Source organism: Salvia hispanica, chromosome 3, assembly GCF_029641045.1.
Source record: "Salvia hispanica isolate PSC_SH4W2 chromosome 3, Shi_PSC_v1, whole genome shotgun sequence".
In the NCBI taxonomy this organism is placed as follows: domain Eukaryota; kingdom Viridiplantae; phylum Streptophyta; class Magnoliopsida; order Lamiales; family Lamiaceae; genus Salvia; species Salvia hispanica.
In genome coordinates, this window is record NC_142694.1 from 48,740,296 (window position 1) to 48,767,336 (window position 27,041).

Here is a 27,041-nt window from a genome sequence, read left to right on the forward strand (position 1 = left end):
CCAGTCACGAGGTATTTACCATTCCTGGCCACATCATAACCCAAACTCACACGCAGTTCTTGAGAGCCAGTTGGACATTTACATACTATCTAATAAATCTTGGTTGAGACAGCAAACATAAGAAATGAATCAGGAACCGGTTCAATCAATCTCTCCAACCTACAGAAAATATAGCAGAAACTACATAAGCCGGAGAATTAGGGAACTAGCTTTCTTACAAGAATTGTGGGCAAGGCAAGCGTTGATATAGATATAGAGAAGAAAGAAAAAAAAATCTACATATATAAAGCATTGCTGATTTTTCAGCCATATAAAATTTATAACCATAGAGCTGATCCTGGGTCTTAGAGGGTCGTTGGAATGAAGAACATGGATGTTTACTTCAAAACCTTGAATGTATCTATTATAAACTGAGTATCCCACATCAGTTGTCTGTCTAGCTTAGTCTCTTGTACAATAATGAAATACACCTACTGAAATTAGATGACTCAGGTAAGTCTTTCCAACATATATGAAACTAAGCTGCTGCCACAACAGCACACTCAAACCAGTTCCCACTGAAAAACTAGCAATAAGTCATTAACAAAAATAATGTTGTGGCTTGTTGCCATATGAGATGAGACCTAATTGATACCAATCCAATCATAAACATCTATGAGATGAGACCTAATTGATACTCCCCCCTTCCCATAGTAGATATTACACTTTTCTTTATAGTTTGTCCCACAAAAGATGTCACATTTCTTCTTTTGAAAAAAGTTCTCTCTCACGTCAATTATAAAATTATATTTTCTCTCACCACTTAACACATAAAATATCATCTCCTAAAATCTTGTGTCAAGTGTGACATCTACTATGGGACGGAGGGAGTACTAATTACTTCTTTATACCAACTGACAAGTCATCTTTAATATAGCTAATATGATATGTCAATACAATTTCAAAATGCATTTAAAAATGGAAAAGTATTGATGTTTCAAATAACATAATGCGCATACTCATCTGTAAATGCTTCTAAGAATTCTAAGTTTTCAAAAGTAAACATCTATGGAAACAGATACAGAGTAACAGAGCTAGGAATTACAGCTAAGTATTCTATTCCAATGGAACAAGGTGAAGTAAATAAATAGGTTACAATAAATCCCTTTTTCCATAAAACAAAAGTTCTCCATTTTTCCAATAATCGAATGCATAATTGGCACAATACCAAAACTAAAATACTCTTGTCTGCCAAAATCTTCTTCAATTATCATAAAAATAGGGCATGTAGCATCTGAACAAGCACTAAAACAAGGCAGGAATCCTCATTATTACATGAGCAAAATTTCTAGTCAACGAAAATCAATCAAATAATTCTACGCTAAATCTAGCATCAAATAAAGTATAAATGGAAGCCAATCCAGTTTCTAGAATACACTCCCTCCGCCCTATTAAATATGTAAAATTTGGAAATCGTTACAGATTTTATATAGTGTTGTTTTGTGAGTCAATGAAAAAAAGAATAAAGTAAGAGATATGAAAAAATAAAAATAAAAATATTTTTATTTTAAAAAATATTTTATTTTTTATAAGAATAACTAATCGTTTCATTTTGAAGGGAACTAATAAAGCATAATTCAACAAAAGCGAAATTTCATATTCCGCCTAAATCCAACAGAATATATTAGCTAAACCCAAACCGCCAAACAAAAAAGCTATTTCGGGAATACAAAATTAATATTCCCATCTCTTTTCAGCGTGTCACTCTCTGCACACATCCACGTGGTTTCTTGGCTTTGAGCATTTTCCATAAGTCCGCCGCTTTCAAAATTTCGTTTTCAAAATCGGCGGCATTAGGCATTAATTAAGAGCTCTTTTCCTTCAACAACAAATTAATTGGCACTGAAATGAGGATCTATGTGAACCTGTTACAAGGCAGAGGTGTCGCAGTGAAGAACTCCTACGTGAAGTTGCAAGTCGGGAAACAGAAATCGAAGACCGCCGTTTTCAGGAACACTGAAAATCCGGTTTGGAATGAGGAATTCGTTTTCAGAGTGCACGATTTGAATGAGGAGCTGCTTGTTTCCGTCTACAAATGCGACGATCACCATCACGGTCACGGTCACCCCTTTTTTCATCTCTCCGCTGCTGGAGAGCTGACGGGTCGGGTCAGGATTCCGGTTTGGCGGGTTGCGGAGGAGCCGGATCAGACCTTGCCACCGACTTGGTTTACGCTCGAGAGGCCTAAGAATGGGAAATCACTTCACAATGATTCTGGTTAGTTTTTTTTTTTCATTGAACGAGTCCTTTTAGCAATGATTGATTTGAAGTTGCTGCCTTTGTTTATTTTGTTATTCTCTCCATCCTCCGTTACTTATCCACTTTGGTTCTAGCACGGGTTTTAAGAAATGTAAAAAAAACTGAGTTGAAAAAGTTAGTAGAATATGAATCTCACTTTTGTATATTAAGTTTCTAATAAAATGGAGTGAAATGAGTTACTGGAATGTGGGACCTACGTACCGTTTGTGGTAAAAAGTAAAAATGGATAATTATTGGGGGACGAACGAAAATGACAAAAGTGGACAATTAATAGGGGACTGGGGTTTTTTTGGAATGTGAACAGATACTCCCTCATTCCACCAAAAATCATCCCATTTGTGAACAGCACGGATTTTTAATGAGAAATTGATAAAGTAAGAGAAAATGCAAGAAAAAAGTAGGTAAAGTAAGAGTGTAGGGAAGAAAAAGTAGGTAAAGTAAGAGAAATACGATGAATAATAAAATATGAGAGATGGGAAAAAGTAGGTGATCTAATGAAAGATAAACTTTTCACTTTTAGAAATGAGATTTATTTTTTGTGGACATCCAAAAAATGGCAAAATGAGAATATTTTTCGTGTTTCAGAGGGAGTATTTCTTTTGCAAACATTTAGTTAGTGGTAGAGAAATCAGCTTAGCATTGCCTTATTAACTTGTTATTGCTTTCTTGATTCATTTCGTCATGTTTATACACTATTTACTGACAAGTTTTGCGAGTGAGAGTTATGGTAATTTCACAAAGTGGGAAAGGTTATCATGGCTGCCTTTTATCAATAATGTAGGTAAAATTCTTCTGGTGCTATCCCTGCACGGTAGGCATCAGGAGACATCGATGTCTCCTGACTGTCATAATCACTTACAATGGGAAAGTAGGATTCAAAATGGTCACGCATCACCCCCTGCATCCAGAAAGTCGAACGAAGGGAAACATTTGATGAAGGCGCTTGCTGGTCGCTTGGAGAAACTCTTCCATAACAAGGATGAGGCACCACGAGACGAGACTTCCTCTGAACTGTCTACGCAGTCTGATAATGAAGACCATGTCACGGAGACTTCTTCTGAGGATTCCACTTTCGAGGAAGTGATCGAACAACTTGTGCAATCAGGAAACGAGAATGGAGAAATGCCAGAGGATCTGCGAGGGGGCATCCTTCTCGATCATACTTACAGAGTGTCGCCAAAGGATCTTAACTTGGTTCTCTTCGGTCCGAATTCTGAATTCCGCAGAAGTTTGGCAGAGTTACAAGGAACAACAGATATGCAAGAGGAATTGTGGAAGTGGAGGTTGGAAGGAGAGAAGTCGCATTTGAGAAGAGTCGTTACGTACACGAAACCAGCATCCAAGCTAGTTAAGGCTGTGAAAGCCACAGAAGAGCAAACCTATGTCAAAGCCAATTGTAATGAATTCGCTGTGCGAGTTAAAGTGAGCACTCCAGATGTTCCATATGGTAACACTTTCAATGTTGAACTACTATATAAGATAATGCCTGGTGTCACGTCCTCATCCTCTTCAGAAGGGGAATCTGCTCGTCTCGTTATTTCTTGGGCTGTAACTTTCAGTCAAACTACAATGATGAAGGGGATGATTGAAAGCGGAGCAAGACAAGGTTTGAAGGAAAGTTTCGAGCAATTCTCTACATTACTCTCTCAGAGGTTCGAAGTGGTAAAAGATGTAGATACATTAGACAAAGATCGTGTTTTGGCAACTATGGAGACTGAGAACCAAGGGGATTTAGATTTGGGAATCCATTACTTTTGGAATTTCACGGTGGTGTCAACCGTTTTCTTGTTGTTACACGTCGTTGTTCACATTTTCCTCTGCAAACCGAGCATGATACAAGGACTGGAGTTTGAAGGGCTCGATTTACCTGATAGTTTTGGAGAACTTATTACCAGTGGCATATTGATCATTCAATTGGAGCGAGTTTATAACATGGTTTCGCATTTTGTTGAAGCTAAACTTCGCAAAGGTGATGCTACTGAAATTTAGTTGTTCAACTATTTTTTTTCTCATACTATATATTTTTTGGGCACATTTAGATAAATTGGCAATATTGCAGGAAGTGATCATAGAGTCAAAGCTCAGGGAGATGGATGGGTTCTAACAGTAGCATTAATCGAGGGGTCAAATTTAGCTTCTACAAATCCAACCGAGGTTCCAGACCCTTACGTTGTGTTCACTTGTAATGGCAAAACACGAACTAGCTCGGTGAAGCTTCAAACTCTTGATCCTCAATGGAATGGTATATCTATCTGCTTGTTGGTCTAATTTTTATCACGACGTTTCCTCATTTGGATTGTGGTCACCAGAGATACTTGAGTTTGACGCCATAGAAGAACCCCCGTCCGTGTTGGATGTTGAAGTTTTCAACTTTGAAGGCCCATTCGACCAATCCTACTCACTCGGTCACGCTGAGATCAATTTCTTGAAGCACACAGCTGCGGAGCTTGCAGATATTTGGGTGCCTCTGGATGGAAAACTCGCTCAGGCTGCTCAGTCGAAGCTGCACTTGAGGATCTTCTTGGACAATAATAATGGAGTCGAAACACTTAGAGATTATTTAGCAAGTTTGGAGAAGGAGGTTGGGAAAAAGGTATAGCAACCATGCTGTTCTTTGCTGAATTATATCAGTTGTTGTAAGTAATTTATGTGTATGTTGATGCAGTTGAGCCTGCGTTCGCCACACAGGAATTCAACTTTTCAAAAGATCTTTACACTGCCTTCGGATGAGTTTCTCATCAGTGATTTCTCTTGCTCGTTGAAGAGAAAGTTGCCATTGCAGGTAAAAACTAGCCCGTTTTAGTCAAGTAGAGTGCAAGAAACTTGGTTCAGTTTGTTTTCGTTATCGTATAGCTCGATAGAGTTGGTTTGAAAAGCGACCTAATCCTACAGGGCCGACTGTTCCTCTCTGCCAGAATCGTTGGATTCTATGCGAACTTGTTTGGGCACAAAACAAGATTCTTCTTCCTCTGGGAGGACATCGAAGATATTCAAGTCCTACCTCCGTCTCTTGCAACAGTCGGAAGCCCAACAATCGTTATAATTTTGCACAAGGGTCGAGGTCTTGATTCTAGACACGGAGCCAAGATTTTGGATGAGCAAGGGAGGCTGCACTTTTACTTCCATTCATTCCCTTCTTTTAATGTTGCAAGCAGGTATCCCGTATCCCTTTTATCTCTGATTTCTATGCTTTAAGGACAAAAATGAAACGGAAATTTTCGTATGCTGCAAGAATAGGACCATTATGGCCTTGTGGAGAACAAGAACACTCGAGCCCGATCAGAAGGCAAGAATTGCCGAGGAGCAACTGCAAGATGATGAGGATGGCGATGATGTGAAGTCTCTCCTGCTTGAAGACACACCATCCTATTTGGTGGCTGAGGATGTGAAGATGACCAAGGTTTACACTGTAGAACTGCCTTTGAACGTAAGCACATAACCTGTTTCTTTGAGGTTTAGCCTTCTTGAATTGAAATTATTGGCCTTAACTAAGAAAAAGCAAAATAGGTTTATGGGTTAGGTTGGTTCTCAACTATTACATGCTAGTATTCTCTCCGTCCTCCAATAATTGTCCACTTTGATTTCAGCATGAGTTTCAAGAAATGTAAAGAAAAGTGGGTCGAAAAAATTAGCAGAATATGGGTCCCACTTTTATATAGTATTAGTTTTATAATAAAATGTGAGTAGAATGGGTTAGTAGAATGTGTGGCCTACTTATCATTCATGGTAAAAGTGGAAGTGGACAATTAGTGGGGACGGACAAAAATGACAAAAGTGGAAAATTAATATGAGACGAAGGAAGTATTAAAAATAGATAGTTTAACAAAATTGTTTAAAAAATTGATTTTTATTAATTTACAGCCCAAATCACTAATGGAAATGTTTGATGGAGGTGAGTTGGAACACAAAGTCATGAGCATGTCCGGGTGCCTCAACTATGTCACGACCGCGTGGGAGCAAGCAACAACCGGCGTTCAAGAAAGACGCGTCAACTACAAGCTGAGCCGCCGTATCTCAAACTTTGGCGGGGAGGTGACGAGCACGCAGCAGAAATCACCCTTGCCAGACGACAACGGATGGGTGGTGAACGAGATCATGACCCTCCACGACATCCCCCTGAGCAATCACTTTAGAGTAAGCAGCATCGTTCAACTAATGTGTGTCGACTCGTCCATTAATGACTCATCTTTCATCCTCACTTGTGCAGGTCCAATTTCGACACCATATCGAGAGATCTTCGTTCATGTATAATGCTTGCAAGTGCGATGTATATATTGGGATAGTGTGGCTAAGAAACACTATATTTGAGTCAAGAATTACTAGGAATATTATTGATAAATTCACTAATCGTTCAGAGGAAATATTGCAGTTGGTGGAGAGAGAGGCTTTGCTGACTAGTACATAGCAGTAAGTTCATATGGTGTATCCAAAGCTTGTATAGTCATAATTAGGTCGTAGTTTCGTTGAATGTAACCTTGTTATTCGAAGTAGTATTCTCAAATTCCTCACTTTATATGAACAAAATACATAATGATAGTAAAATATTATACTAACATTCGCCTTTTATAAACATAAATTTTTGAAATGATGCAAATTTTTGAAAAATTTTCATAAATGACTGTACTCTATTTTTAAAGGACGGCCAAAAATAATAAATGTGTTTTATTTTTTGTGGACAGATGGAGTATGGTAAATGACATGAAAAAATAGAGCAAAATCATTTTGGTCGTCCATAAAAAATAGAGGACAATCATTTATGGAAAGTTTTCAGCAAATAATAACCATACACATCATTCTACTAACACTACTTATCACTTAATTTTTATCCTTCTCTCTTACTTTTTTCTCTCTCTCTTAGTTTATCAATTCTGTATTAAAACCCGTGTCATAGATCAATTGTTCTATTTTTGTGAACGGAGGGAGTAAGAGATAACTCCTCATAATTTAGTTGTGTTAGTAAATGTACAATGGTCTTTCCCACTCAGATAAAAATATGCAGTGCTCCAATATGCACAAGACTTCTACACCAGAACACTTCGCCTCAAATCTACTTCACCATTTTCCAGTGACCTCTTTGGCATCTTATCACAAAAGTAAAATAAAAATGGAGGTTGGCTGATAATAAGAGGGAAAAAAAGGACCCTTCCAACGCCAATTAAGCTTGTATCTGCAGTGAATATATTTGATGCACTACTCAGTCACCTGTAGTTTCGAGCCTTGGACCATTTGCATAAGCAGACACTTGAGGCAACAGGTAAGACAACCAGGCACAGGATTTTTACCATTCCTAGCCATATCATTGCCCAAACTCACACGCAGTTCTTGAGCACCAGTTGGACATTTACATATCTAACAAGTCTTGGTGCGACAGCAAACATAAGAAATGAATCAGGGAACAGGTTCATTCAATCTGTCCAACCTATAGAAAGTATACCAGAAACTACATAAGCCGAATAATTAGGGAACTAGCATTCTTAAAAGAATATTGTGGGCAAGTATTGAGTATGGATATAGAAAAAGAAATGCACTGCTAATTATTAAGGGAAACCATTATGATGTTCGCAGTAAGACTGACCAACAAATTGATAACCACACATGAGTTCACCATTCTCTCATGTATGTATTCTGCTGTTGTACATGCAAATGGCTATCGCATAATAAAGACACCTTAAACCTTTCCAATTAATATTAATCCTATTTCCTAAGAAAGTCAATCTTTAACATATCCATCGAGCAGTATGTAATGACCTATAGTAGATTAAGAAGGAAAATCAGGCTTATAAATGTAGCTGATCCTGGATCTTAGATGGTCTTTGGAATAAAGTACATAGATGTTCACCTCAAAACCTTGAATGTATTTATTAGTCAGAGTAAAGGCATCAGGCATCTCATTTGAAAAGAACATTGATGCTAAGGAAAATGCCTACCTCTCGACCTCACTTCTCATGAGCTTTCCTCGACTTCCAATAACTTGGCAAATAAGCTGTTGTCTTGGACGGAAAACCAAAAAATCTTATGAGATTTTGGCAATCTCTTTCCATCACTTCTTCATTGTCAACCGCAGTTAGATGACTCAAGTAAGTCTTTCCAACATATATGAAACTAAGCTGCTGCCACAACAGCACACTCAAACCAGTTCCCACTGAGAAACTAGCAATAAATAGATACACAAGAACAACTCCTCTTGCAGATAGAAACACCGCTGATCTCAAGAAAGCCAGAATATTGCCCTTTAAGACTCCAAAATAAAACTCAGGGCTAGCAAACCCACTCAATCTGCTTAGAGATCTATTATGCTCCACAGGCGGCCAGATCTGAAGTGCAGAATAAAAAGTCATAATAACAACATAAATTGTACTTATGACTGTTGATAAAAGAAAGAGAATAAAAGACCGATGATTTGCGGAACCAACACAATTGCCAATCTGCATAAAGTCAAGAAAATTTTGGTTATACATGTGAATCACTTTTTTTTTAGGAAAAAAGACGATGTATACCGTGAAGCCCATCACCAACATAACAGGCCATGATGTAAAAACATGCTATACTATAAAAGTATCTAAAAGAACAGATTGTCCCAATAGCAAGTCTGTTCCGTGGCATACCAAAATATATAAGTTTGTTACATTCTCTGTCTTCGGTCATCCAAACTTAAAAAAATTGACATGACATTAAGAGCAGAACTAAAAACAGTTCACGCTTCTCATGTTATCTCTTGCAACTCAAGCCATAAATCATTTCAACAAAAATAATGTTGTTGGCTAGTTGCCACATGAGAGATCTAATTATACCAATCCAATTATAAATGCATTCATGCATAAAGCGTTTAACATAGGTAAAAAATATTTCAAGACTTACAAAAGGGCAATGATGATCCATGCCCAATACACACGTCCCACATGAACGACAATGGTGCACTAGAGGTGATTTTGGCTTTGAACAATAATGGCAGAATGTGTAGTTCCGAAGTCCACCTTGTCCCACTGCTGGATAGCTACCCCAGATTATAATCGGTGGAACACCAGCAGGTTGAAATGCCGAAAGGCAAAATGAAGATAAAGTACATATCGACAATATCACTGTAATTGCAAGGTGGAAAACACCATGGAAGTAACTAATGGAGAAGATGACAGGGTATACAGCCCAAACGCCAGCACCTGTATCACCAATATAATTATATACAAGATACACAGTCCAAGAAATAAAAATGTAAAAGCAGTTCTCAGAAACGATCAATTGATCAGAAAAAATACCAACTCAGGATTGACCTCATTACTTCTTTATATTGATAAGTCAGCTTAAATATAATGAATTTTAGCGAATATGTCAATACAATTCCAAAATGCATCGAAAAATGGAAAATAATGATGTTTCAAATAACATAATGCACATACTCTCCTACAGTTTCGCATGTGCAACTACTGTAAATGCTTCTAAGAATTATAGTTTTCACTTTTCAAAAGTAAACATCAATATTTGATGAGGACCAATGTGCCAGAATATCAACATGTACAGAGACAAAACTAGAACAGGTAGAAAACAGATACAGAGTAACGGAGATATCTTCAACATTTTCTATCAGACCAGAGCTAGGAATTACAGTCATGTATTCTATTTGCAAGGGAACAAGTTGACGTAAATGCATAGGATGCCAATGTCCGTGATGGTGAAAAGTGATTTAGTATCTATAAATTTAGCTAGTATCGATGTGCTTAGGTAAAACAAAATTTAAGAGCATATATCACAATGAAATTGCAGTTAGTCCCGGGGGGGGGGGGGGGGGGTAGAAGGATATAAAGACATTAGAGATATGTACATGCTTACAAATAAAGAACAGCATAAATGAAATGACGACAGTAACAAAACAACGGTCGCGCCAACGTCTCAATCGGATGCTATCATTTTTCACCACATGTTCCTTAGTTATAGCTCCACACCAGCCACATTTAAAAACTGATGCATAAGCAGCAACGCTAACACGAAGCCCACAACCCCAACAATTCGTTTCACGGTCCTCGCTAGCACATGCCAATTGATCTTCCTCCTGCATTTCAGCATAGGATAAGCAACCAGCGTGAATGGGGTTGCATATGAGGTGTTTGAGGGCGTGGACTGGTGTGTGACTTGAGGAAGTGATATTATAAGGTTAAAATAATACCCTAGAAAATCCAGAAATCCAAAGCAGACACTAACAGATACACTCGAATGAAAAATCCCTCTTTCCATAAAACAAAAATTCTCCATTTTTCCCATAACTGAATGCATAAAATCTAACCAGCACAAAAGCAAACACTTCAAAATTATTCCCCTTTCTTCTCTACGTAAGTCAAAATTGAATTAACAGGTAGCAGCTAACCAGCACAAAAGCAATACACTTCAAAATTTAGAAGGACGTTGCCATGAACTAGTCTGAATCAAAATCCAAATCAAAATTTCAGTCAACGCATAAACATGCCGCAAATCGATCAAATAATTCTACGTTAAACGACTCCGTATTGATTGAAACACAACACAAGAAGTCAAGAATAACTCTGACTAAGAAACTAGGGTTTTAATTGGTAAATGAGACATATCAGCATCCAAATACATAAACGACATTAGAGATTGTTAGATTTATCCGAAGGTTTCAATTACTGCGAGCATTACCGTCTGAGTGATATCATAGTCGGAGGTGCTGCGGCCAGCGGAGGTTGCAAAATCCATGGCAGAAGGAACCGAGGAATCCCCAAAATTGAAGTGAGCAAAAAAAAAGGGGATATAGAAGAAACTGGGGATTATTTGGAGAAACAAAAAAAAACTTAGCTTGTCGTCCGCGCCAAAAGGCAGAATCCTATTCCGTTCATACTCTTTTACTGATTACTGTGATTCCATTATTTTCTCTTATATTTCGCACAAAAAGTCTTATGCTATGTATTTTAATTATTGTGTGAAATGAATTGAATTAAACTACGTTATTTTTTATTCTTATAGTTAATCCTCGTAAAAAAAATTATAGGAATGAATAATTTTGGATAAGGGGAATAGTATAAGTTTGAAAAAGAGATTGTTTCGCCAATGATAATAATTGAGGTCAAAGATTTCAGATTCACTAAATTTAAATTGATTTTCCAATAAAAAAAAAAAATTACTCTAAAAAAGATTTCTTTGCAACGCCCCCTCTTATTTATTTTAATGTAGAGTTCAAGACAGACACTCACCATGTTACAGTTTATTCCGGTAATTTGGTTGGATGTTTCTTAACATAATTCCTGTGTTAAATCTCATTATAATTAATATTCTTCAAAACCCACCTCAAAGATATTGAATGATCTATACATTATACATGGGTGATCAATAGTTTCCTCAAAATCTGACCTTTTAACATCTTTTTATTGAAAATAAGGTGACATGGCTGGCATGTTTACTTTGTGCTGTTGTTTTCATAGATCACCACTTTTTGATTAACACATATGTTTTGTTCTTGGCCTAATATAACAAATTATTCGGTTTATGTAAATCGTTTATTATAAGTTTAAGAACTGATTATAGGTTCTCCCACGTTAGTTAGCTTATAATAATTGTGAAGGGCATTCAGACATCTCAAAGTTGAGATCAATCTTAGTAAACAATGGATTTTATTGAGTTTGCCTGATATAATGTTGTTGCATAGTGCAATCGACATTGCCTTCATTTCTCTAATCTTGTGATGATGATATCACAATCTGCCCTCATAGGTATGTATCACCTCTGAAGCAAAGAGCGTTACACATAACAAGGCGACACCTTAACATTTGAGTTCGAGGCAGTCCATTTCTTGACTTTATTGGAGTTTGTTGAGTTGTGTAAAAAACTGAATATCAAGTGGTTGTCTGTGTGGATAGGTTGATCGTGTTCATCTTAGCTCTAGAGACGCCGTTGCTGTGTTTGGTCACGAGAGAAAGAGAACTTTTGTGATCAGAAAGGAAGGGCTGCTAGATGTAGGTAGTAAGGCATCACAAGTTTGGAACAAAAGCCTAATAATGTTTGTGATGGGAGTGGTCTGGAACAAGAGAGAAGTATAGAGAAGAATTGCTCTCAAGCCCGGTGAGGAGTGGACAGGACCCGGTCGAGCTGTCTCTTGTTGCCTTATTTCTGTGTCCCCTCAAACAACAATGCTCAATTAAATTATGAGATAGATACAAAATCTAAGTAAAATAAAAAGATAAATGATTCCAAATACAATTAAATTATTGGATAGACACAAAATCCAAGTGAAATAAAAAGAGAATCAGATATGGAAGCTACTCTTATATCAGAGCCAGGTTTCGATCCTGGGACCTGTGGGTTATGGGCCCACCACGCTTCCGCTGCGCCACTCTGATTTGTTATTTGATTTCAGTTTAGATAATATATGAATCGTGATCAAATTACAAAGTAAATTGTATGAATGATAGTTTTGCCTTACGCATTTGTATCAATTGTAAAGTAAACCACACATGGATTTTATGTACAATTCATATTTTATCTCGCTCCACACTACACAATAATTTAACTCCGAAGAAACAATGCATACCAATATACCATTAAGATTCTTGAAAATCAATTATCACTTTGTTAGAATTTGGCATTGATTAGAACTACATTTTCATAATCGATCCTTGTATTTTTATCGTTATTCGAGTACCTTTTCAATAGAACGTGATCTAAATAAGTGGAAATAATCGACGATAATATCTAAAATTATTAACAATTTAATAATAATATCTTGAACTATAACAATAAAATTACGAATTATCGGAAAACTAAATTAAGTTAAATATTTGTATAATTAATTCGAATCCACATCGAAATCATGTTATGATGTGACATAAAAGTTCTATATCACTTCTTTCTTATTGCAACATATAATACAATAACTAACAAAACTAATTTTTAACTAAATTTTTAAATTTAAAAATTTAAAAATATTTGTACATATATAATTTATGTACATTTATTTTTTCCCTTATTGAAATGGGTTGGGCTAGGTTGGGCTTAACTGAGTTTTTATAAATCTGAGCCCAAATGCAAGTCCATTTAGTAAGAGGAATGTTTTGAACAAGATAGAAGTAAATTGCATGCATTTTTTGAAATTTGTTATATATTCATCCGTTCCAACATAAGCGATTTGTATTTCTTTTTAGGAAGCTCCATCTAAACTGAATCATTTTCTTTTATTTGGCAAAACAATAACACATTTACTAAATCCTACTTTATTCCTTCTTTAAACATTATTTTCTTAAATCTCGTGCAAAAGAATATCTTGCTTTATGATGGAATGAAATTAGTATTATAATAGAGTAGGGTACGTAGTGCTAATAAAATGTGTGTATCTTAGAATTATATGTATGTATAATAATACAATTGTTAATCGGACCATTTTACTCTTCAATGCCCTATTTGTATATACATAATGAATTCGAAATATATAGATCTTCATCATTCATTTTTTATCTAACAGACCACATTTAATTACCTTAGTTTGATATTAAATTAAGATTTTTTTAATCTACTACTATATATGAATGAGGGAGGGATAAAGATTGTGTCCGCGTGCTTGAATTAAATTTTCCATTAGTTTGAAGTTGTATGTTTGTTTGGACATAATGATAAGAGAATGTAATTATATGCAAATTTCACTGCAGTCTTTTCTTAGCTTAATGCCATAAGTTTCACTATTATAGGCGGCATAAAAACACTTCCCACAATATGACAATTTTGACGTTCCATCCTAAGCTACAACTTAGTGGTCAAATTATTTATTTTTTAACTTTATTATTATGGTTTAAATACTTCATATAACTACTATATTCCCCTTTTATATGTATACACTGACCACGCCATATTATATCTCATGATCTAGGTGGATCAATGTTTGAGAATCATTCTTATACTTCTAATAAATATTCTTTTGGTTATAGTTTGTCCTAATGTGAACACAATGGTCCAGACTTCGTTTGACCAACCATAACACAGACAATCATTCTTAAATATATGAGCAATCAATAAATATAGTTGTGTTTCAAAATTAAGAAGAATTGTAGTCAAGGCTCATGAGTTTTTTTTTCAATATACTTAAACATAAATAATCTCAAATTACTATTTTGGAAAGTCAATTACTAAGTAATAACTTTGGAATAAAAAACTAAAATATGCACGCTGTCCAGCCTCGTCCCAAAAATAAAAATTACGGAAAATTAATAGTTTATAAGATGCCATTTGATTTAAAATTATATGGGTGACAAAAATTAACTTTAGGCACAAATAAGGACAATAAAAGCAAAGAATTGTCTAAACATAAACTGATGAAACATAGTCCAAAATGAGGAGAGTGCAAATCGGCGAATAATTGCTTTATGCACGAAAATATCACATGTAAGACAAACCTCATTCTAATTATAGGACAATATTGATTATGATAGCTTAACAACTAATCATTATTTGACACCTAATAAGGTTGAATGTGTGCTTTAGCATGAGTGGGCGCTTGAGCAGACAAAACAGTACCTAACAAATGTAACAACCAATCTGAATAATGGGCCCTTAATTATCTTATTAAATTTATGCTATCATTAAAAGTATAGTTTAATACCCATGATTACAAAATAAAAAAAATCAAGAATGTGGTTTCACTTGCTTCGGACAATCATGAATATGTGTAATTTGGTTTTGTACGACACTGAATGATTAGAAATACAGCCTAAAATTTGACATCTTTTAGTTCATCTTGGATGCTACTAAACACATGAAGACATATTTCGGTATCTAGGAATCCAAACTTTTTTTCCCACTTTATCTTTCTATCTAATGGAGTACTTAATATCTAATCTTCAAATTTTAAATGTACAAATTATGTGCTCATAAGTAATAATGAGTAAAAATTCCATGGTCCATCTATACCAAGGTGGCATAGTGAGTTGGTGTACTTCACCATTAATTCATTGACAAATGGACGCCCACATACCACATCAAATGAATATCAATTCAATAAATCTAATTGCATAAAATAGACATGTATTATTCATGGAAAGTGGCATTATATTACTATTATTAAATTGGAAAATATCATCATAAAATAGGCGTGCAATTAGTTACAATATATATGTATATTGACCTATTAATGTAAGTACTTAATATTTTAAACATAAAAAGTAATTATATTACATTATTTTTCATGCCAAGAAAAAAAAATCATATTACAACTCTTTGACAGTAGTATTATTTTGATGTAACTAAACTTTTCGGTAATCAGCAAGCTATTCTATTTATAATAATACTAATATTTTTCAGTTTGATTTTTATTTTTTTATTTTAAAAATTTCATGAAAGTTTTTATATGATAATAAGAAAATATTGAAAATTATAATTGATTTCTTAATATACTAACAAATGATAAGTTATAGTCATAATTTTTATTTGTGTAAAGTTTTTGTTTATACTATATAAATACAAAACAAGAAAAAAAAGGTCTTATTCATAAAATCTCAAAATAGTACTATCAAGAAGGAGTTTTAATATAATTTTTTTTCTTGGCATGAAAAGTATAGAATATGATTAAACTGTGTAAGATATTAAGTATTACATTAAAAGGTCAATATGTATATATATTACACGCCTATTCTAATATTTTGTGATGATAATTTCCATACTCCCTCCGTCCCATGTTACTTGAGTCACTTCTTTTTCGCACTTGTTTTAAAAAAATAATAATAAATAGTTAAAGTGAAGATAAAGTAAAGTAAGAAAGAGAATAATATAGACTATATTATTCTCTTTCTTACTTTACTTTATCTTCACTTTAACTATTTATTATTATTTTTTTAAAACGAGTGCGAAAAAGAAGTGACTCAAGTAACGTGGGACGGAGGGTGTATTTAATAGTAGTAACATAATCTCACTTTCCATAATTAATAAATGTCTATTTTGTGCAATTATGTTTATTGAATTGGTGTTTAATTGATGTGGCATATGTACCATTTTTTATTTCCATTTGTCAATGAGTTATTGGTGAGGTACACCAACTCACTATGCCAACTTGGTATGGATGTACTATGGAATTTTTACTCGTAATGATATTATCGATTCATATTAATTGAGCCCAAAATCAAGCAATCGCAATGTATCTGGATTTTCTCATACATTATACTCAATCCATTCATAAAAAATAATCTTATTTATGGACAATGCCAGTTTGATTCATAAATTTGTAAAGTAAGATAGAAAAGAAGAAAAAGTGAGTAACATTACGAGAAAAAGAGAGTAAAAGTGGATAAAATATGAGAGTGAAGATGGATAAATTATAGGTTTAAGTTGTAAATAAGTAGGAATATAAGGATAATAATTTCAGGGGAACTTTCCATTTTTGAAAAATAAGACCATTTTCTCTGGACATCCCAAAATGAAAAAAATTTGACTATTTTTTTTGGACAGATGAAGCAATAGTGGTATAAAATAGCAACATAACTAAACAAACTAGTACTGCCCCTGTTGTATTTCTTTTAGGGATTTCTCAACTAAGTTGAGTCGTTTCCTTTTTTGATAAAAAAAATATAATCACTCATACATTTTTCATTACCTACTTTAGTCTCTCTTATCTCTTCTAGTTTATTTTATTTTTATTTAATTTATTCAATACAAATTTATTAATTTTCGTGTCCAAAAGTTTTATTCCAACTTAATTTAAACGGACGAAGTACTACTATTTTTATTTTGCAAGTACTAAGTGGTCGATGGCCGGTGGTGTGTGGCGGTGGGATTCTCTTATAGTGCAAAACAGTACGTTGTGTTCCAAAACAAGAGGGTTTTAAAATTTTCTATTGTTTTGACGTGCATAATGAAGTTGTGCATGCATTGCAAAGGCCTTTTTTCCTGGTGGTGGAATGAATGATTTTGACAGTAAGGTCTTATTATGTTTAAACATGAACAAATATTTTAATTTCTAATTTATATATTTTGATTTCCAATTTAGGATGGTTTGCAGGCTAACATAGGAATATATATTTATCCAGTGCACATCGAAGGTAACCGTGGTTAATCTCTTAAACTAAGAAAAATTATTACTCGCTCGGTCCACGAATAGGAGTCCCGTTTTTCTATTTTAGCTCATCCACGAATATGAGTTCTGGTTCATAATTACCATAAATGATAAAGAGGCCCTAGATTCCACTCACTTATCATTTAAAACTAATATATACAAGTGGTACCCCTATTTCACTAAATTTCTTCCACTCACTTTTCTTAACATTTCTTAAAATTCGTGCCGAATAGAAATGATACTCCTATTCATGGACGGAGGGAGTATTTTGTATGATGTGTTTTCTTTAGTCGTAAATTATCTTTAGTAAAGGAAGCTAAGAAAATATGAATGTTTTTTTTATCACATTTAATTATAGTGGTCCCAAAATAATATATCTATGATATAAAATAAAAAAAAACAGCAACTAATCAATTCTCAAATATACAAACAAATATGGTATGAAAATGCAAAAACAGCAATTAATCCATGACCATTCTAATACACGAACTCACTTTATTTTTTCTTTTTACGAGCATCATGATCGTTTGATGAAATTATTGATTTGATGCAGCTAATGAATATTCATTAATATTGCCAATGGGGATCGAGATGAAAGATTTTGCATTGATGACAAGATGGCCTATGAACAAACTTATTCTGGAATTAAAGAGTTTGTTGGAGGGGATATTTAATTATGGGTTGAGGGATAGGAAATTCTAGGAAATTTGGGTGATAAGTAGTACTCAGGGAGTCCCGCTTTAGCAGTCGCATTGACTTTTCTGCTCTCTTTTTGTAAAAATGATAAAAAATAGTTAAACAAGAGAAATGGTAAATTAAGATAGAGAATAATATAGAGAAGAGTCTTATCTACATTATTGTCTCTCTTACTTTACTATTTCTCCACTTTAATTATTTTTTATCATTTTTACAAAAAGATGGCAGAAAAGTCAATGGGACTGCTAAAGTGGGACGGAGGAAGTAAATGCGTAGTAGAAGCATATTATTACGCCAATGGAAATCTAATAATCATTGATGGAAGACACCGAAATCTTGGTGCATACTAAATGATAATATTAATTGTGAACACCCAAAACATTAAATCTTGTAATAAATCTAGTACCTAAAGACTGAGGTTTAAATTCATTTCATATAGTAGTATACTTACTGTAAGGTCGCAATTACGGCTGAAGCCAATAAATTCTCTCATTTTCACAGCTGATATATATTAATATACAGACGTTCGCTTATGTATACAGACAAAATATTATACATAAGTTACTTAAACTGTAAACTAGGGCTGCAAATCTAGTTCTCAAAGTTTCGGGTGTCCAAATCCCGAATCTACGGATTCGAGTACAAGTTCGAGTAAATGGTGTAGAAAGTTTTTGAATTTTAGGTACCCGAACGGGTAGTGGCAGATTTAAGGGGCGTTAAGGGTCAGCCACCCCTCCCGACTATCTGAAGAACCTGTATATTCCCTAGAGTCGAGCCGAAAATAGCATATTTGCCCCCTCAATGTGTTGAAATATAGGATTTGTATTTATTATCCATACATGCTTTATAAAATTATGTAGTCTAATACTATAATTTTAGTCTTTCAAATGTGAGGTCTATGGTTCAACCTGAGAACATATTTTTTCTCTTCTTTGTCCATTCTTTATTAATCAATTATTCTTTTTATTATCAGTATAAATCCAAATAGTATTTATTACTTTACCCATATTACTTTTGTATTTTTAATTACACTGGTAAATGTATTTTTATAATATTTACAACAATTTTGAATTTGTTTAAATTATAAGATGTTGCACTCACTTATTATGTCTTTTACTACGACTACTCACTAATTGATTAAAACATGACTTGTTTACAATTGTAAAATATTTTAATTTCTTATAATGTACTCCCTCCATTCCACGGTAGAATACTCATTTTATTTTCTGTCTCGTTCAATAATGTTACTATAAGATTCATTTACTAAAAAAAAAATACTCCCTCTGTCCCACAATAACAATCACACTTTGTCATTTTAGTTCGTCCCATAAATAAGAGTCACACTTTATTTTTATCGTAAATGGTAAGTAGGTCTCACATTACAGTAACTCACTTAACTCATATTTTTATTATAAAACAAATATAAAAAAGTAAGTCACATATTCCTCTAATTTTTTCAACCCACTATTTTTTACAATTTTAAAATTCGTGCCCACGATAAGAATGACTCTTATTATGGGACTAGTGAGTAATTATTAAATCTTTAAATAATAGATATTCTAAAATAACAGAGCATTTCGGAACAGACGAAGAAAACATCTTACTAATATTAATATTCAACTAAAAAGACGTTTTAATCACACACATTTGAGTGGAATGATCCTTTTCAGTCAAAGAGAGACTGACGAGTGAGTAGCAAACCCATTTGTTCTGATTCACCAGTTAACGTATTTAACTTTAAAATATACAAATATTCTGTCCGATATTTCAAGAGTTAGTTGAATTTTTCATTATTTTAGTTAGGCTGTTTAGCATTACAAATGAATTTTTTCCTCCGTCTCACTCTAGGTATACTCCTTCGTCCCTGAAAAGTACTCCCTACGTCCCGCTTAAAATGACACATTTTTCTTTTTTGTTTGTCCCAACTAAGATGACATATTTCTTTTTTTGGTAACTTTCTCTCTCCAATTAATACACTCAACCACTTTTTCTCACTCCTATTAAAATATCCATCTATCTTCATCTCTCTACTTTAATACCTACACTCACATTCTCTCTCTCCAATTAAACACTTTAACCAATAACTCCTAAAATCACGTGCCGGCTAAGCAATGTGTCATCTTAGCCAGGACGGAGGGAGTATGAACAATTAATTTGACATGAATTTTAATGTATAATTAATAAAGTAAGAATGAGATAGATAAAAAAAGTTTATAAAGTGTTGTTAATGGAGAATGATCACACCTTATTAGATAGAAAATGATTTTCAATAATGTTCATACTTTTCAAAGATGGACTAAAAAAAGAGTTTATACTCTACATGTCCTATTAAAAAGGAAACGTTTCCTAAAATAGAAATAACTTTATCTCTACTTTTCTCTCTCTCTTACTTTACTCTCTTTCCTTTAACTCATAAAACAACACTATATAAAATCTCATGCTGAAAAATAAATGTTTCATATTTATTGGGATGGAGGAAGTACTTTTTAGAGACTGAGGGAATATTTTTTCATTTTTGTGATGCTCCGTCCCAATAAATATGAAACGTTTGCTTTTCGGCACAGAATTTTATGTAGTGTTGTTTTGTGAGTTAATGAAGAGAGAGTAAAGTAAGAGAAATGAAAAAGTAGAGATAGAGTTATTTCCATTTTAGGAAATGTTTCATTTTTAATGAGACAATAAAAAAGGAAAACGTTTCATTTAATGAAGAGAGAGTAAAGGAAGAGAGATGATAAAGTAGAGATAGAGTTAAAGATACTTCCCCTGTCCCATTAAAAATGAAACGTTTTCCTTTTTTGGTTGTCTCATTAAAAATGAAATATTTCCTAAAATAGAAATAACTCTATCTCTATTTTTTCATCTCTCTTACTTTACTCTCTCTTCATTAATTTACAAAATAACACTACATAAAATCTCGTGTCGATTTCCAAATGTTTTATTTTAAGCGGGACGGAGGAAGTACTAAATTTCTAAAAAATTTCTATATTTTTTTTTACCCTTCTCAAAAAATAACATTGCATAAAATATCGCGTTCTTATAAGAAAGAGAATATTTTCATTTGTCAAAGGTTCATTGATTAAACACGCGCACGCTAAAATGCAACTTTGATATGAATGAACTAATGAATTTTTATTTTTGTTGAGACTAGAGTTGTGAATCCTCTGAAAGTACCGTATCCAGAGTTATGCAATCAACGAAAATAGGAGGAAAAAAAAGATACTCCATCTCCCATTAATTGATGGAGTACTAATTTCTTTTTTACGTACCTTCCCTATTATTTGACACTCTTATATTTACTACTATTGACGTCTTCTAAATTTTGACACGATTTAATCCGACACGAATTTTAAGAAATATAATCAAAAATGTGTTGAAAAAGTTAATAAGATGTGGGTCCTACTTTTAAAGTATTAGTTTTATAATAAAATGTGAGTAAGAATGAATTAGTGGAATATACCCACTACCAAAAATGGTAAAAAGTGAAATGTGTCAAACTTTCAGAGACGGACCAAAATAGTAAACTTTGTCAAAATTTGGGATACAGAAGTAGTATTTTTCTTAATGGATCTTATATTCTAATCACTTGTTCTGCTCATATTTAATTATAAAATTAATATATGAAAGTAGGACACACATTTCATTTACCTATTTTGTACTCCCTCCGTCCCATGGAAGATGACTCCTTTCTTGGGCGGCACGGTATTTTATGCAACTTTATTTTGTGTATTAAGTAAAGAGAGTAAAGTAAGAGAGAGAGAATAAAGTAAAAATATATTAAGTATTTCATTTTAGATAATGAGTTATTTTGATTGAGACAAACCAAAAAAGAAGTATCGTTAGTGAGATGAATGGAGTATTACTATACTCTCTCCGTCCACAAAAAATAGATCACTTTTGCCATTTTGGGACGTCCACAAAAAATAGATCACTTTCTAGAAATGAAAAGTTTGTCTCTCATACTTTTCCCACTTTTTCTTCCATCTCTCATACTTTACTCACTTTCTCTCCATATCTCTCTTACTTTACCTACTTTTTCTCCTCATCTCTCTTACTTTACCAATTATACATTAAAACTCATGCCGAACCACAATAGATGTATTGTTTGTGGACGGAGGAGTAATTCTTAAAAATCCTCAAATCTGCCCACCCAACATCAGGTGAGGGTACACGTGTCATAATTCCAGACCTTCATTAGATGCGGCGGCTGGTTACAGAATATCTCCCTAACTTAAAATTTAAGTGTATGTTTGAGAACGTTTAATTAATCATAAAATTAGATTTACTTTTCCCTTACTAAATTTACATATTCTGAGCTATGGGATCCTATAAAATAGTGGCCTCTTCGCGCTCTCCAGCTTGCCTCAACCCAACTTTCGTCTCTCTCTATCTCAAAATACTGCTACTCTGCTACACTCTCTGTTGGGGAAGAGAAAATCAAAGGAATCCGAGTTCTGGTCTTGGTTGTACTTGTACTCAAAAAACCAAAGGAACCTACAATACTCCCATTTCCATTTGTGTAATCTTCTTCTGCATAGGAGTACATTCTAATTTGTCCTCTTTTTTTCACAACTTTAGCTTTCTCTTTCTGCTTCCCACAACTACTTTTTCCTTGTCAATATACCCATATTTTCACCTCCTTTTTTTCCCCTGTGCCTCAACCCTTGTCTCTTTAACGTTTCGCTTTCTCTTTATTCTCAAAGAATCTCTCAATTCTCCTTTAATTTCAATGCAAATCTGAAGAAAAAGGGGGAAAAAAGTCGTCTGTTTTGAGATGCAAGAAGAGAAAACAATGTTTTCTACAAGCAGGGTTAAGTACATCACCAGCAGGAGGCGGGAAAATCCAATTTCCGCCGGAAAAACGAGGACGGTGCGCTTCTCCGTCGCCGACCCCGACGCCACCGACTCCTCCAGCGACGAAGAGGGGGGGTTTAATGTGAAGCGCCGAAGAGTCAGAAAATTCATCAACGAGGTCAGAATTCAGCCCTGCTCCAGAGACAGTGTTGCCGCCGCCGTCAAGAAGAGCGGCGGCGGCGGCGGCGGGAAGAAGTTCCGAGGCGTGCGGCAGCGGCCGTGGGGGAAATGGGCGGCGGAGATTCGCGACCCTCGGCGGCGCGTGAGGCTGTGGCTCGGCACCTACGACACGGCGGAAGAAGCCGCTATGGTGTACGACCACGCGGCTGTGCAGCTGCGTGGCCCCGACGCGCTAACTAACTTCTCCGCTCCGCCCAAGTCGCCCAAGTCTGTGCTACGGTTCGTTTCCTTGGCTGACTCCCAAGCGGAACCCGAGCCTGAAACCGAACCCGAACCGGAGGAGTCGTCTTGTGCTTTCCCCCGAAACGACGCCGTCGGGAAACATGCCGAGAACTTGTCGGATTTCGCGATATTTCCCCCGAGCGACGATATATTTGCGGAGTTTAACTTGTTTGATCAAACCGGTTTCTCAGGCGACATTTTGGGTGTGGATTTCAGCAGCAGCGATTTGGTTATCGGGTCAAGTACAGATTTCGGGCTCGGGTCATTCAGCTGGCAACCCGACAACTTTTTTCATGACTTTGGAGATATATTCGGGTCGGATCCTCTCGTTGCACTTTGAGTATTTTCTTTGTTGATTTCTAGGCAGTTTTGGGATGATTAATTAGTGTGTTTTATTTTATTTATTTGTGAGGAAATGGACATGTTGTGACCTAATTTAATTTATTGTGAATTTTCATGCTATTTTTGTGCTTCGCGGCTTTATATATATTGAATATTTTTAATTCATAAAAGCGATTTGGGGAAAGATTTTTATCATAATTAGAGGGGCAATCACGTGACTTGGAAAGTTATCAATTAGGTGAAAGAAAGAAATGGAATGAATAGCATAAAGTATCAATGGAAACAAAGATACACGTGGTTAATACAAATAGTTTGCCTACCCTTAATTTGTCACATTATTTGTCACACCGAATCAGATGCTTTAATTGTGATTTAAATTTATATTGTCCTTTGCTACGCTACTTTTATTACCATCAAATAAATTATGACCATAGACAGTTGCAATGGTACTAAATAGAGGAGGCATTATTACCACCAGTGTTGCGCAAAATTGGCCACATTTCGACCTTTATAGTTGCATTATTATATGCAATTCTTCATTATTGAATAGAGTAAATGTGACAATAATTAAACTAATCAGTGTAACCTACAATGATAATGCGTTGGATTGGACCATTGGGTACGTTTTGAAATACTACCAGTACTATTTTGGGAAAATAACTCTATTAGCATAAACATAAGAGTTTATGTCAATTTTATTTCTGTAATTTTGATAAAGGTCAACAATTCATGCTCCATATTCATAAACATAAGAGTTCATTATTTGTTCAATATTATAAAATTTTAAAAATATATATACTAACATGCCCAATTCAAATTTACATGCTTTTAAACACGAGATATATACACTATTACTCATGAATATTTACGTGATGTCACGTTTTATTTCCACTTAGAGTCCTGAAAAATTCAAAATGCATGTTTTATGAAGTTTATCGTGAAGCTTGCATTTTTTGTAATCGTGATAGTATAGTACTTATAGTATAGTATAGTACATATAAAGTTATTACAATTACAATACATCAAAAATCGCCTCTTATAGGATTAGAACATTGAGTTGGCATTCATCTAGGAAGGCGATCTATGCATCCCCTATAAATCTTTTTAATTGAATGGTCGAAAATATTTAGGGCTTCTCAAGTGAACCCTCTCCTATTTAATGAGTTCAAATTCTATAAATAGGAGATGGAAAAAAAGTAGGTAAATCAAGTTGAGAAATAAAGTAAGATATCCACAAACAGAAAAAGGGAAGAAATAATGGTGTGTTTGACGACATTTTTGTTTGGGACACTGTAATGTAAGAAAAGAATGGTGCTGAGTAAGGTAAGTATAAACGGTTCTGCATATTGAGTGATACACGTTGGGACCCTTCACTCTTGTGTTCAGTTTGTTAGGAATTTTTTAAGCATTATTTTCAAGCTTATAAATTATAACCAAAGAGTGTTTCAATTTGTTCATTAGTGATATTTAATTTTGTTTAATTTACAAATAAGAATCCTTTTGTATAATTTTTTTAATAAAATATGATGAAAAATTGTTTATTTTTAACAGTAATATGAATCATATGGTATAAATTTATACTATGACTACGACAATGGAAAATGATTACAATTAGAAAGTTGTAAATGAAGTATAATAGCATCCAAACACGCATTATGCATAGAAGCATGTAATGAGAAATATAAAGTTTTCATTTAATTTTAAAAACTTTGCTATATAATAATTGTACAATAAGAGGAATAGAAAGGAAGGAGAAAAAGAAGAAGAGAGAAGTAACAATAACAAAAAAGAATAGTAGAAATGGGCAAACAATGCCAGTAACATTAAAAAACGTATAAGCACTGCAGTTGACAGCATTAGAACTCGATCGGTCCCTGTTTGACAATGGTTATACGACGCCACTACACCAACAGAGCACTTGTTCATGGTATGGCTTAACATATACTTAATGAATAATATTTGGGGATACAGTGGTACCCCTTGTTATACATTGGATCCGCCACTGGTCATACTACCGGGTGATGTTCAAGACTTCAAGGAAACACACATGTAGTGCAATATTGAACTTGGTTGAATATAGCTTAATTGATTAGATATTCATTTCATTCAATAGACTAGGGATTGAATCTTTATGAGGAAAATGAGAAATCGTTATTGATCTTTGTTAAGGATCGAAAGTTGAAATTTGTTTAAAAAAATAAATAAATCGAAAAAAACTTTGGTGGAAAAAGTAAAAAGTTGTCTCTTTTGCATTAGGCCAATTTATGTAGATATGAAAACAAAAAAGGAAAATAGTGTTATGATGTCAGCCTACATCACCGGCCCTTGAGCCTTTGGTGCGGCTCAAGCCTCTGAGTATGACCTTTTATTCCACAATGATGGTAAGCCCTCCGCAAATAAGAGTGATTCTTGTTATTGTTTGAAGCCGTGATAAAATTACAAGGGAAGAAAGTGTTAATAAAATATTTAAAAATGTCCAAAATGAAAAAAAAAAAAAAAAACTATACCCTAGGCTAATGTAGGAGACACCATAAAGTGATAATTGTATGCTAATAGTATTTTGTGAAATATATATGGATTATTTCTCAATTCTCACAAACATTACATAAATCACAGTACTTAGTAAACATATATTTATTCATTTAATGTTATAGATTGGTTCAATTAAAAACTTTTTATTGTGATAACTATGAGGACGGTTGTCTTAAATCCGAGGTGACAAAATTCAGTTAATCATATTAGAATTAATTAAAAATATAATAATGTACATGTAAGTTTTTAAGAGATTTTAAATAAAAATTAGACTATGATTCAGTAATTTACAAACTATTATTATGAGATCATTATTGATTTTAATATATAATCGATACTGAAATGTAATATGGGAATTAAAAATTCAGTGGTTGGGACATATTGTTACACGGTCTATTCAATCAATCATAATTGTATAAATCACTTTTCTCCTCCATTTTCTTTTCTCTCTTTTCATAATGGTGATTGGTTAGACGCACTATATTGCAATATGTCCAAACTAATGAACTTTTACTCACAACAACAATAAATTAAAGATTCTACATGAACTGGTTGAGATAATTAGTCTTTGTACAAACATAAAATTTTGCCCTAATAAGACACTCCTGCATAAATGTGCAACTTGGTTTGCAACTATATATACACCCAAACAGAGGCATATATTTGGTTTGTTATGTGAAGGCCCAAATTACAAGAATTGTTATGACACTTGTAGGATAGGTTTGATGAAAATCCTGAGAGTGGTCCAAGGATGAGCTGGTAAATCACAAATACTAGTATTTGGTTAAACAACTATGCTTAGCTTTTTACCTTATGAATGTTCCATCTCTACCTCTCACTAATGCCAAAAGTATATGTGCCTATAATACATCATACGTGACATGAATTT

At 34.1% G+C, this 27,041-nt stretch overlaps 3 protein-coding genes and 1 non-coding gene across 10 annotated transcripts; 2 read left to right on the forward strand and 2 right to left on the reverse strand.

The window, feature by feature from the left end:
- The first annotated feature begins 1,813 nt into the window (after positions 1 to 1,813).
- Positions 1,814 to 6,806, forward strand: LOC125213131 (C2 calcium/lipid-binding and GRAM domain containing protein). 6 transcript variants are annotated; one of them, XM_048113500.2, is made up of 9 exons: positions 1,817 to 2,256; positions 3,080 to 4,267; positions 4,358 to 4,540; positions 4,608 to 4,891; positions 4,964 to 5,080; positions 5,191 to 5,453; positions 5,536 to 5,725; positions 6,160 to 6,432; positions 6,506 to 6,806. In XM_048113500.2, the coding sequence occupies exons 1-9, from the start codon at positions 1,887 to 1,889 to the stop codon at positions 6,701 to 6,703; spliced, it is 3,066 nt and encodes a 1,021-aa protein (XP_047969457.2). In that variant the 5' UTR covers positions 1,817 to 1,886; the 3' UTR covers positions 6,704 to 6,806. The 6 variants fall into 6 exon arrangements, 3 of the variants coding, with proteins under 3 accessions (XP_047969459.2, XP_047969457.2, XP_047969458.2); XM_048113501.2 differs by having other exon boundaries at positions 6,196 to 6,432; XR_007174861.2 differs by lacking the exon at positions 6,506 to 6,806 and having other exon boundaries at positions 1,814 to 2,256; positions 5,531 to 5,725; positions 6,160 to 6,294.
- A 415-nt stretch (positions 6,807 to 7,221) lies between these two features.
- On the reverse strand, positions 7,222 to 11,187 carry LOC125213133 (protein S-acyltransferase 11). Of its 2 annotated transcripts, none has more exons than XM_089068109.1 (5): positions 10,945 to 11,187; positions 10,123 to 10,342; positions 9,157 to 9,455; positions 8,226 to 8,612; positions 7,222 to 7,717 (listed from the first exon to the last, which is right to left on the reverse strand). In XM_089068109.1, the coding sequence occupies exons 1-4, from the start codon at positions 10,999 to 11,001 to the stop codon at positions 8,235 to 8,237; spliced, it is 954 nt and encodes a 317-aa protein (XP_088924235.1). In that variant the 5' UTR covers positions 11,002 to 11,187; the 3' UTR covers positions 7,222 to 7,717; positions 8,226 to 8,234. The 2 variants fall into 2 exon arrangements, with proteins under 2 accessions (XP_088924235.1, XP_047969460.1); XM_048113503.2 differs by having other exon boundaries at positions 8,226 to 8,723; positions 10,945 to 11,182.
- A 1,379-nt stretch (positions 11,188 to 12,566) lies between these two features.
- TRNAM-CAU (transfer RNA methionine (anticodon CAU)) lies at positions 12,567 to 12,638 on the reverse strand. Its single transcript has one exon. It is a non-coding gene; the product is annotated as a tRNA-Met (tRNA).
- A 9,713-nt stretch (positions 12,639 to 22,351) lies between these two features.
- LOC125212859 (ethylene-responsive transcription factor CRF2-like) lies at positions 22,352 to 23,722 on the forward strand. Its single transcript, XM_048113136.2, has one exon. The coding sequence runs from the start codon at positions 22,797 to 22,799 to the stop codon at positions 23,616 to 23,618; it is 822 nt and encodes a 273-aa protein (XP_047969093.2). The 5' UTR covers positions 22,352 to 22,796; the 3' UTR covers positions 23,619 to 23,722.
- Positions 23,723 to 27,041: the final 3,319 nt, after the last annotated feature.